At 38.6% G+C, this 13,080-nt stretch overlaps 1 protein-coding gene and 1 pseudogene across 2 annotated transcripts; one reads left to right on the top strand and one right to left on the bottom strand.

Moving 5' to 3' along the window:
* LOC108957610 overlaps nt 1–13,080 on the bottom strand; it is a 59,424-nt pseudogene that overhangs the window by 12,237 nt on the left and 34,107 nt on the right.
* On the top strand, nt 7,795–12,718 carry LOC104432308 (DNA polymerase zeta catalytic subunit). 2 transcript variants are annotated; one of them, XM_039310149.1, is made up of 9 exons: nt 7,795–8,133; nt 9,568–9,650; nt 9,979–10,036; nt 10,362–10,409; nt 10,514–10,626; nt 10,716–10,758; nt 11,805–11,873; nt 12,040–12,156; nt 12,286–12,718. In XM_039310149.1, exons 2-9 carry the CDS (start codon nt 9,604–9,606, stop codon nt 12,310–12,312), a joined length of 522 nt encoding a protein of 173 aa, XP_039166083.1. In that variant the 5' UTR covers nt 7,795–8,133; nt 9,568–9,603; the 3' UTR covers nt 12,313–12,718. The 2 variants fall into 2 exon arrangements, with proteins under 2 accessions (XP_039166083.1, XP_039166082.1); XM_039310148.1 differs by having other exon boundaries at nt 12,334–12,718.

The following is a 13,080-nucleotide window of genomic DNA, read 5'->3' on the forward strand; positions in this document are numbered from 1 at the left end:
AATCGAGAAAATAAAGCTTTTTCCTTTCCCAACATCTCTTGGTTAATTGCACAAGTTAATTCCCCCCCCCACTGATCAGTCATGAACCTACTACGCTTCTCTAAATAGAAAATATAAAATAATGAAACAATATGAACATTGACAATCTAAGTAAAAATTAAACTTACTTTCAAAATTGACTGCACGCTGAAAATGTTATTTACTAAAGAAAAATGTATCGATATAAGAACAAGCATGACATTTCCTCTAAATTGTCGAGTTTGTCGAGGGTTTTTGGCACAAAAGGGCATTGTACCAAAAAATATAATAAATATAAAACAAGTTGGAGAGGAAAGAAATGTTTATTAAGAAAGGCGAAGGAACAGACAACGAGAAATGAAAGAAGCAAAGAAAGGAAAATAAGAAAATCCACTCTTTATCACACACCTAAATCCATGAGATGAACAAGGTCAACGTGATCCGACCTTAAAAACATTGTAAGGATTTTCCCTATAAGATTCTTAAGGTGATTTTTGCCATCATAGCTATTAAGACACAAGAAGAATGAAAAGAGATAGATATACCTCGTGGGGGGAAGAGGTATTTTCAAAATCAAAATGGAAGAAAAAAATAAAAGTGTATCAAACATTGCTTTCCTAATTCATAGGAGCACCACAATACATTCGACCGTACTAGATAGCAAGCACCTATGATAAGTGTGAAATTTTTCTTTAGCCCAACCGATTTGGTTAATTATTAGTTATTATAATCAGCTTATGTCGTACATTACCATTTTGAATAAAAATTCAAAACATCTCCATTTATCTGATCTATGATGTATATGCTTCATCTTAATTAAATTATTGTAGTCTTTTAGATTATCAATAGTTTCAAGTAGATATAAAACTACATGCTTTTAGTGAATGAGATTTTCAGTGTATAATCGTAGTTAAAGAATCTTAAATTGATTGCAAAATTAAGTTTTTGACAGATGTAATTTATATCAATGAATTTGGATAAAATAATGTAACTTTTTCATCCTTGGGACACTTATAATCCAATTATTATCACAATTTATCTAAGGGGGACATAAATGCGTGTATGAATAGATTTTTTCCTAAAGAGTAGGGGTATTTGCTTATACTAGCTAAAAGACTAAAATGGATCACATTAAATTTATGGAGTTATGAGAGAGAGAGAGAGAGAGAGAGAGAGAGAGAGAGAGATTCATATGTTACCTCCATTTCCATATTACTTCTCAAGGCTTTATCTTCGAGCCATGGCTTCAGACATCTCTCGGGCGGTTGTCCTTGGCAAAAGATGCTCCTTCCAAGATCTCTCAATTGGTCATGCATCCTAAACTCACCACGATCTCCAATTTTTATTAAGCACCTTAACTTCAACTCTTTAATTCCGATATATGGAAAAAGCTCACAGTCCTCCCACATGTAATTGGCATATTTGCTATTTTTGCCGATTAAAAAGCAAGCGATATCCAGAAAAATCTCCTTTTGTGTAGGTTCCAATGCATCATAACTTATCTTCAATGTCCTTTGGACATCTCTATACGGTTCATTTCTTAACTTCTTCAGCACATCTTGCCATACTTTTTCATCTCTTTCTTCATACAAGTATGAACCTATGACCTTGATAGCTAAGGGAAGTCCACCCATGGTGGATAAGATATCACGAGAGATACCCTCAAAATCCTTCGGACAATGGCCCATGGAAAATGCATGTCTTTTAAATAAAGACGAAGAATGTTCCACATCTAATTCTGTCAATTCATACTTGTAATCTACCTCGAATTTAGGTTGATGAAGAACAGCTTCATATCTAGTTGTAACAATGATGATGCTTTCTGTCGAAAACCAATCACGTTCTCTAGCCAAAGCATATAGTTGATCTCGGTGATCAACATCATCCAAAAGAATGAGAACCTTTATTCCTTTAAATCTAGATTTGATCAAACTAATTCCATCATCAACTTTACATACTCCACGTTCATTTGGTAGTATTTCCCTAATTAGTAGATTTTGTAGTTCAAGAATGCCTTTGCTATGAGTTGTTTCTCGTATATCTGGAAGGAAGCTACAATGCTCGAATTTATTCGACAACTGGTTGTAGATGACCTTGGCAAGAGTCGTTTTACCGATCCCACCCATGCCACATATTCCTATCATTTGAGCATGCTTGGCAGGAATGTCTACCCAATTCCTAATTTTGTTGACATGATCGTCAACTCCAACTAAGTGGTCTGGAATATCAAGCTGAAAATCACATCTCAACTTGCTCATAATAGTTTTGACAACTTCTTCCACTAATTCTCCTTCACGCCTATCAAACAACAAAACTCATCATAACTTCATAATTTTGCGTAATCTCATCAAAAGACACCCACATATATGTGAAGGATGGATGGGACCAGTTAACATGCAAAATGTCTTGGTTTTACAAATGACAATATAGGATGATGGTGTAGCAGTCATTTTATTTTTCCTCTTCTTTTTCTTCCGATAGATAGATCTTATTGAATTTAAGATTCTTTAGAAGTAAAGAGTTTGTTATGAGGCTAATGGTCACTAATAGTTGAATGATAGGAGGTCAATAATTTTTGTTGCAAAAAGTTTAGGAGGACAAGATGTTATCCCTCTAAGACCAGTGTATCCCACAGGCCTAAATGGAGGACTTGTAATTAACTTATAGATCGCCTACCAATGAAAGTTATTGGCAACAGCGGGTGTTAAACCTAGACATGATCTGTGTGAAGCAATAGAAGGTCGATTTATCCAGCAGTTACCAAGCTTTGGAAGATTGAGTAAGCGATCCTAAGGTTTTAGATGTTGTCAGTGTAGTTTTCTGGGGAAATCTCAGGGAGTACAAGTGTTTGTAGTCTATGGGCCACTATGGTTATTCATTGGGACATTTTGGGATGTTTTGTAAGCTTGTAGTGTAAGCAATTCATTCATATGACATTGGTTTTGCTAAATAACAAAACTTAGAAAAAAAAAAGTGCAGGTAGAAGGTAAGTACCCATTGGCAAATTTCTCAGATTCCCATCCATTCAAGTAACTCACTTCTGTAAGGGCTCGTTGACCTTCCTCAATGTCCTCCTTATCAAAACGCTTCTTACGCAAATGGAAGGCCTCCCCAAAATTTCCATTTAGATACCGCACATCCGATGGGAGCACTTTGTAAAAAATGGGCAACACTGTGTGCAACGTGCTCTTCTGGCAATCCATGATGCGTACTAGCTCGCGGAGGCACCATTTGCTCGAAGCATAATTTTCAGAGATGATGGGGATTGAAATCTTAGATCGCATGATAGAATTAAGAATCTCTGAATTAAAATCCTTGCCAATTTCAACACTGTTATCGTCCCTGAACACAGAAATTGGTACAGTCCCTACACTGATCAGACTACGGTAGAGGTGATCGGTAAATTCATTGCGAGTGTCGGAGCCTCTAAAGCTCAAGAACACATCGTATTGATCGCTACCTCCTCCCGTGGGTATGGAAGGTAAGGACGAAGAAGCAAATGCTCCATCAGTGATCTCTTTCTCCCTTACTGCTCCTTTTTTTTGCGCTCCTTTTCTTTTTCTTATTATTTTGCTCAGACTTTGCCCTTTCCCCATAGAAATCTTATAGACAACAATGAAGAGAGGATGCCAACCTGCTGCACAAGAAGAAGTAGATAAGCAAATGAAAAGGCAGAGCACGTGCTTTTTGGGAGGAGAGCATATGATTTCTGAACGATTTCGAATCCAAAATGTTTAATGATCAAGTCAGTCTGTTGACTAATTTTGAATAGTAAAAGTTATTGACTTAGGCGTGCATCTTTTCTTTCCAATGGACCGCGCTTTCTCGTCATGGCAACATCATTGGGTTGTGTCCACTCATGGACAAGAAAACAATGGCTAGTCTTCATCTCTACATGCGTGCTCTATAGTCAAGGCTCCTAATCTTTGGTGGAGAGCACATGCATTTTGAACGATCACTAACACTAAAATATTTATGAAGAGAAGATGCCTTCCTGTTCCACTAAAAGATGTAGATAAACAAGTGAAAAGGCTAGATAGAAAGCACCTGATTTCCGAATGTACACAATATTTAATGAATGAGTTTTACGTATTAGAAATGTCAAGCAAAACGAATCCACTTTAACCTGATGTAACATCACTGAATTATTCTCTTCAAACTTTGAAATTTAAATAATTGGTCATCATTTTATCTGTAGAATAGAACTGTCATTCATTAGACGACACCAAAGAAGAAGTGAATGCTCCTTAGTGCTCTCTTTTTCTGCGCTCACATTCTTCCTCTTGAGATGATAGAATACAAGCATAGAGAAAAGAATCAGTGCAACGAGCATAGCAAAGGAACGACCAGAAGCGATACGGTGCATCCCTTTGTTTGCCTTGCTCTGACTTTGCCTTAGTCTGAACAACTTGAAATTAGGTCATGATTTGATCGAAGGAGGAGCAGAAGAGAAGAAAATAAAGCAAAACTGCTGAGGAAAATTCAGAGAGGACCAAGGTTTGAAAAGAATGACCTTCAGTTAGTGCCCCCTTTTTCCTCGAGGGTCCACCTTGAGAATATCATCGCAAAGTTTTTTTAATCCAATTAAATGGACGTAGAATAGGATTATCGGCTAAATTCGTGATAAGTCAGATTAAATTGATTAATTACATTTTAATGAATGAACTTATAGTTTGTAGCAAAAAGGTGAAAGATATGAGAGATATAAAGCTGAGTGAGTGTCCTAATAAACATGTATAGTTCAATTTTTTTGAAATGTCTTCATGTGCATATGTCAAAGATCAATTAGTTTATTTTTCTCTAACATAAAAGATCTTAAGAAGCATCATACCATTGATTTTGGTATGTCTTGTATTGTGATGATGACTGAAGCTATCACTGATTTGAGAGCAGGTAAAAAGTAGCAACGGAGATATTTTGTTCGAGAAAGTGGCAATAGAGTTAAAAATGCTCTAACCTTTGCATAATAGTTATTATTGTTTATGCGTGTGAACTATACTTTTTCATTACTCAATTCAACCTCCTTTTACCCTTTTTTGGGGTAACTAACTTCGTCAATTTTCAAAACTTTGAAGGAAGAAAATGAGTTAGAGGTGAAAGGCAATATACTTTTTAGGATTATATAGTCCAATAATTCGAGGAAGACAACAAACTATTCGTCTAGAATGTCCTATAATTGTCTAAGGCAAAATTGTGAATAAAATCTGATTAAGAGAGTACTTGCTTTTATGGGTGATTGGCTACAGAGTGTGTAGATTCTGGACCAAAACCCTGAAACCTACCTATCAAAGCATGTTCTCAATTTTCGGAATTGAAAATCGAACCCCCCTGATGTTGGAACTTGCCGCGAACTGGCCTACTACTTTTTCTTTTATATTTCATTTTTTATTTGATTGATCTTAGACCTTCAGGGACAAAGAAACCTCACAATCCGTAGAAAGACGGTCCTTGGCTTTAGGCGAATACTAGCAATTTTGCGCGCAATAGAATCTAGCGCGTCTCGCATTCCAACTCATTCTAGCTCGACAAAGGATCGACACTAAGTTATGATGCAAACGAACGATGAGACAGAGGCCACATGATTAGTCACATCTAAAGTCTGAAAGCAAAAGCTTCCCTTTTCTACGGAAGTCAATTATAAGCTGGTGACGCACCAAGTTAACAGCCACCCACATCAGACAGAGAGCCCAAAACACGCTAGTTCAGCTGCAACAAATCAACAGAAATGACACACTAATAAGAGATGAAAAAGCGATTACCTTCTACGCGCTGAGATGCAAAGAGAGGTGCGAGTTCGGAGAGAGAAGACCCTAAACAAGCCTCGCCGAGAACTTTTATGAGGGAAATGAACAAAGAAAGTGAGCGAGGACTGTAGATGATAGCCTTGAATCGTTCTGCAAGAGAGAGGCTCATACCGATCAGTTTGAATAAGGGGAAGGTAGTAAGAAAAATCTACAATGACTGTAACGACGGTGATTTTGAAAAAGTCAGATGGAATTTCACATGTTAAATTGTGCATGCTTTTAAGGATGTTAGATGTCATTCAATGAGTAATAATCAAATGCCTTTATTTTGTTCTATCAAAATGTAATAGACTATCCGGCTCATCCGGAGGAGTGATGCAGAGACGGAATTCCTCGGATGGGCTTTAATGTCTCAAAAGGAGTTCCTTAAAGCACATCAAATTGTGTCCGAGCCTCAAAAGCAGCACAATTATGAGATCACCTTCACGTCTCAATCTAGAGCTATCCAAGGCAAATATCTCAGAGCGAAAGACGAGCGTCTCAAGTGACTTACGGTGATTGACGTTTCTGCTACTGGGTCACGAGCACTCGGGACTTTAAATAAAGCTTTACTTCGAACCTCTTGCCCCGAAGGAGACGCACAATCCCGTGGAGAGGATGGCGCGACAAGATTGCTCGTCTTTTCACGCAGCAATTGTGCTGCTTTTTACCCTCACCTTCTTGACCAAGACCACCGAAACAAACCTTCCTTCCTCGAAATCGGTAAGACTACCTCGCTGTAGACTTCAAAGATATTTTCGTTGCTTCTCCGCAAGGAGAAAATACAGGTTCGCTGTCGCGCGCTGGTTCGCCGTTGAAGAGAGGGAGGGCAGACAGAAACGCGAGAGGAGAGAAAGAGCAAGGGACGGACCAGTCGGGACCGGATCTGGAGCCGGAGGGGCGGCGCGGTGGTTCGCCGGTCCCGTGCAGTGGTTCGCCGATCGGAAAGAGGGAGGGCAGAGAGGGAGGGAGGTCGCGATCTTGTTCGTCGGAGAGAGAGAGGGAGGGTAGAGAGAGAGGCGCAAAGAGAAAGAACTCGCAGATGACTTCTCTTGCGAAATAATACAATAGAACCAATCATGCAAGCTGACGGATATTAGTTTTTCCTCCCTGCCACTGCTTAGGTCCAACTAAATTATTATCTTCTCGAAAGTGGTGGTGAGTTGCTGTCGGAACAGAGAAAGCCGAAAGGAAAATGTCTTTTCCGAGAACCTCCATGGAAGCAAGAGACAGAACATGAGGACCACTGATTGTTCCATATCAGTGGTTCAAAAATATTGTTTAGTAACAATTTGTTGAAAAAAAGATTAGCGACGTACTTGGCTTGTGACATGTTTGTACCCAAATTTTCATAAAAAATACTGGGGTTTGTTTAATTATTCCTAAATTATTGTTTGTTTTAATAATTTAACAATATTTAGTTGTACAAGTTGTCAACATGTTAAAGTCATTAATTCTTTTATGAAGTTACATATCCTAATTCAAGCGATACACAAATATCTTTTTAATTAAGTTACGAACTAGTTTTGATTCGACTGATATACAAATCTTAATTCATATTAAAATTAATCCATTCTAAAACTTAATTGTATTTTTTAAAAATTTTAAAACTCAATTGTACAATTATGATAAATTTTCTAATTTGATTACATTTTTGAAAGTTTTAATATTTCCAATACTCTTATTTCTTTAATCTTTTTGAAAGTTATAAAATTATAATTTGGTTGTTGAGTTATTAAAAGCTAATATCTCTAAATGAACATTGTTGTTAGCATTACCAATTAATAAGATAGATTAAAGCCAATTTTTAATCTGTCATCAAATATTTTTTTGACCGAATCCATCATTAAATTTTTTTTTGGTCGGAATTTATCATGATATTTGACAGTAGTAAAATAACCGTTCCGAGGTAACTTATAATAATTCATCGGCCCAAAGAGTTTTCTCTGTCCATTTTCTTGTTCCGGCGTTCCGTTACTGCACTGCACGAGAACAAGCGAGAGGGAAAAAAAATGGAAAGAGCTTGGAGAAGACGCTCTTGACTTTCGCGCGGTCGGTTACCACCGGCCAGCGCCTCCGGGCTCTCGCCGGCGATCGACTTTCGGGATAACCGCGCCCTGGGTTCCGGCGCTTTTCCCCAGCGAGGGTCGTGGGAAGGTTTCCGCAGATGGAGGGGCCGCCACTCCCGACGGGAGAAGAAGGTTCGCAGCCCAGTACAGCGGCGTTGGGCCCGGAGAAGGACCCGCGAATTTCAGCGTCCGGATCGTGTCCATCGACTACTACATGGCGCGCCCGATCCCGGGCGTCGATGTTTGTTACAGCAGCTTTCAAGGTACGGGCGGTTCGGACGGTGGGGAATATGGGCCGTAGGGGAAACATGAAAACGAATGGAAAAGACTCGTTTTTTTAACTGTGGCCGTAACGGTTATGGATAGTTGCGGCGCTGGAACGTTGTTGGGTCTCGCTGTTTCATGGAGCTGCGGCTAAATTGGTCTCTTAGAATTGGTCTTGATATTGTCTTCTCCTAGAGGGGAAGAAGGAAAACAGATGGAAAAGACTCGTTTTTTTACTGTGCCCGCGACGGTTATAGGTAGCCGCGGCGTGGGAACGTTGTTGGGTCTCGCCGTTTCATGGAGCTGTGGCTGAATTGGAGTCTTAGAATGGGTCTTGACGTTGTCTTCTCCTAGGAACAGCGGTGCTTTTGAAGTTATTCTATGTTTTCATAGTAATAATTTGTATCTAACGTGTCTTTAGTAAAAAAGAATGAGACTGTGGGAATTTGGGCATTAGGGGAAGCACGAAAACAGATGGAAAGACTCGTTTTACTGTGCCCGTGATGGTAATAGGTAGTTGCCACGCAGTAATGTTGTTGGGTCTTGCTGCTTCCTGGAGCTGTGGCTGAATTGGGGTCTTAGAACGGGTCTTGATGTTGTCTTCTCCTAGGAACAGCGATGCTTTTGAAGTTATTCTATGTTTTTATCGTAATAAAATGTACGTAAAGTGTCTTTGGTAAAAAAAGAATGAGAGTCAGCTCTCATCTTTTGAAGCATAATTTTTTGTATTCGCTTCTTTGGTTATGGAATCTAGTGGTAAGTAGGAAATGCCAGAGAAGCCTGTGTTTTGAATCTGGAAGCTGTTAATTTTGTTTGCTAGAGTAGGACTTGATCAGTTACTGCATTGCAGACAAAAGTTTGTTTGCTTTCTTATGAGTGCAAGGAATATGCTTGGCTTAGTGTTCTGTTATGAAGAACTTATCAGTTTGTCCGTGGATTTCTTATTCGGACTTCTTGTTGGGGCTGCTGGATTGATGTTAAGTAATTGCCTGGCATGGATATATGCAAGGATTGATTAAAATTGTAGCACAGTCATGGAATCAGCACATTGGTGTCTTGATAATTTATTACATGATTGGTTTGGTTGCTTAGAAAATCCAGAGAGTATTGAATATTTTTCTTAATATTTGGTGGGCATTGTTCATCCCATCGTCTTCTTCCGTAGACTGATGATTACTTTTCGTTTGGAGAGTGTAGTTGTCTTGATGATGACATATTTGAAATTCGCTTTTTTGTTGCTGATGCAAAGAGAAGAAGGTGCGCTTACAGTTTTCATGTGGCGTGGTCCCATGTCAATCTTTAAAATTCTGTGTGAGGATTTGACCTTTAACCTGCAAAAATAACAGTTACATTTACTATACAGTAGCTAGAAATTTAGCTACAAGTATTTACTTTTGTATGTTCATAATCTTGTTCATGATTGATTGATGAAGGTGAAAAAGTGAATGAGGTTCCTGTAATAAGAGCATATGGTTCAACTCCTGCTGATCAAAAAACTTGCTTACATGTGCATAAGGTGAGTGTAGTCCTTGTTTATTTGTAGTTTTTTAATTGTTCCAAGTACTTGCTTTACCTCCCTTGAGCTGTGGAGCAATGAAAGTAACTTCCTTTCTGCCGATGAAGAATTTAAACCAGCATGGGTTACAGAATTGAGTTGAGGTATATGCTACAAGATAAAAGGCAATTTCAGAATGCAGAAAGTTTCTTCCCCTTTCTGCTTACGTGGCGCCAAGCAATCTATTGTGAAAAGTACATGATGCTTGTCCATGGCATAGTTTATGAGACAGCAATATCTTTTACATTTTTTTTGTACTGGTTCTAAATTTTATTTTTTTTTCTTGTAGGCTTTACCCTATTTGTATGTACCATGTACAGATATTCCTATCCATCCAACGTCTGAAGGTACTTGTGCGTGTTACAGATGCATAGGCTGCTTTGAGCATATCCTGGTTTGAAGAAATTAATCAACGTTTCTCTCAGTTCACAATACCTCTAGCATGTAGCTTGTGTGTTTTCAGGGTGATATGTTCTTTTGGCAACGTGGCTGTGGTTTTACTTGACCAGTTTTTGTCAATGTCCTCGTATTATAATGTTGCTGTAGACTTTATCTCAATTTGTTTGATATATTCGTGCTTTCATATATTTCGAATTCATGTCCCTTTTTAAACTAGTCTCTTACTGTTCTGCTACTAGCGTGGAATTAATTGGTCACTGTTGAATTGCACAGGGGATGCATTTACAAATGCTCTCTCTAGCCATGGAGAAAGCCTTGAAGGTATAATTTGTCATTCTTCGAAAATATTAAGTCCTGGCTTTAACTTATTGTGCGATTCACTTGCTAGTTTGTATCTGAAAGGATTGTTTTGTGAGTTACTGCAGCTCAAAGGCAATGCTGGCGTAAAATGGCAACACGTGCATGGTTGCAGCCTTGTACGAGCAAGGAGATTTTATGGTTATCATGCATCTGAAGAGCTGTTTGTCAAGATATACCTGTATCCATAAATGACAGCTTGTGTATCTATATTTTTCTGCCTGAATATTCCATAGCAACATCTTTGTGGCACCTTGACTGAAGCTTTAGCTATCATCCACATGATGTCTCACGTGCTGCCAAGCTTCTTTTGGTATTCTTCTTTCTCTATCAATAGTGCCCTATTGGAATTGGTCTTGCTTTGGAATACTAAAGAGTTTTCACCATTTTGCTCTAGATTTGGTACTTGTCATCTTTGGCTTCTTCAGTTGCATGCCTTCAAGTGTATCCATTGTTTCGATCTGGAGTGTGCATGCCTGATGACTAAATTTTTGTTTTATCATAGAAAGAAAGCATTTGCTATTCATATTTTATTTGGGGCATCCCAGAAATATATGGGCGAAAATTTGGCAATTAAGTTTTGATTTATTGAGAGGCCTGAGAAAATTAGCATATATTTTGTTCTTTGACAGAGTAATATAAATGTATCAGTGGAAGTCCACTAGTCATTTAACGTGGCCATTGGAGTATGTTCTGTTGAACATTTTCTGAGATGCAGGGAAGTTTTTCTCGAAAGAAAACCTTGTAAATGGAGCTATTAGTTTTGGTAAAAAAAGGCAAACTTCTGAATACCAGGCTAAGATTTCACGCAAAAACCACTTTACATACTCGAATTTTGAAATGCGCAAATTGCATCTTAGGCCCAAACTGCATAGTCCAAAGACCAAATTGCCCTTCCTTTAACAAACTTTAGAAAATATTATCCCAAAATCATTTCCAAATTCTAAACCCAAACCTAATCATCTCCACCAATCACACCACTCAAAGGCTTCACAGCCACCAGTTGCCATCTTTGGCTGCGCTCTAGCTGTCTTAAACCTCTATTACCAGTCTCTCTCTCTCTCTCTCTCTCTCCCCTCCCCTCCCCTCCCTCCCCCTCCCCCATCTCAATATTAACAACACTCTTGAATTGGTGGTTTTAAAAGTAGGGGATGAAAATTGGTATGTGCATGAAAGTTGGGATGGTATTTGGATTTGTTCCAAAAGGTTATCTTCTATGAGGAAGGTTTTCTTGTAAGAAAAGCTTGTAATCAATATATTAGTTTTGACAAAAAAAAAAAAGGTGTCATGCAATACATGTGCCTATAGTCATCTTGTTTGTCTATTTCTTTTTATTCATGGTCCAACATCATTTTCCAGGGAGGGGCAGTATTTGACAGAAGTTTGCTGTGGCATGAATCGCATATTCCCTATCTGCTTCAGTTTCTGGTATTATCTTGCGACATCAGTTTATCTTTCTATCTTAGCCAAATTTGCCTTTCTCTGGTTCTATAGTGGGTGAGTTTGCAAGGATGGGTCATTAATGCCCTCATGCCCAGACTTGCTATCTTTCATATGTGTGTTTCTTGATGCACTTGAGGTTAATTAATGGCAGGTTGACTATAACTTATTTGGGATGGGTCTTCTTCATCTAATGAGAATAAGGTTTCGACATCCAATACCAGATATTTTTGCTCCAAAGATATGTAGTGATAATGATCAAGGAAGACAGGTGATGGCAAAGTCATATTGCATGTTTGCTGCTTTTAAGTCATATTTATCTTCTCTTATATGGCAGATGCCATACAAGACCGTCTTTCTTTTTATGCTTCATATTGTATATGGTTTTCATAATATACAGGTACGTATGTTTGTGGATAGTCAATGATACTTGGAAGTTCCTCATCAGGTTGACTCGGGTAGGGATGCCCACCTGGAGACTCCTGTTTGGATATCATCTACGATCCCAGGAAGTTGGAGGTGGTAGCCTCTGGGTAGCTTAGATGCTTCGTCTGGAGACGTGGCTAAACGTCAGAGCACATGTGAACTGGAGACGTGGCTAAACGTGAGATATCCAATGTTCTGGAGAGAATCATGGCCGACCAGAGAAGAAAAATGCCGTTGTCTCATCTGAAAAGAAGAAGTTGGTTGCTTATCATGCATGGTATATACGTCCGGTGTAATGTAGCTATGGCTGTTGACCGTAGGATGAGAATTTTGGAAGTGGCTGAGCATGCTTTAGTAGGTGCACTGATGCCTGAATAATGAATATGATCCTGTGGCCAAGGTATCCATCATCCGCTGTGGCCAAGCCAGAGGACGTACACCTTTTTCGCTCCAAGCGAAGAGAGACTTGAGTCTGGGCTATATACAGTAGAAGCTACCCCGAGAATCAGATGGCCATTGCACTTGGTAGAAAAGTTAGTTCTGAATACTCGATCTTACAATTGACCAATAATTGAATGAGCCTAATTAAAAAATCAAGATAGGATAGTGTAATGTATCATATTTAGTATGTCAAGATAGAATAAAGCTGGATATATAGAAACATAGTCTAGATGAAATTTTCCTATAGAAAGTACAAGAAAGGTGGATAGAATTTCTTATTATTATGGTATAAAAGCTATTTTCTCAAATAGCAAACTTCTTAAATTAA

This window comes from Eucalyptus grandis, chromosome 3, assembly GCF_016545825.1.
Source record: "Eucalyptus grandis isolate ANBG69807.140 chromosome 3, ASM1654582v1, whole genome shotgun sequence".
In the NCBI taxonomy this organism is placed as follows: Eukaryota; Viridiplantae; Streptophyta; class Magnoliopsida; order Myrtales; family Myrtaceae; genus Eucalyptus; species Eucalyptus grandis.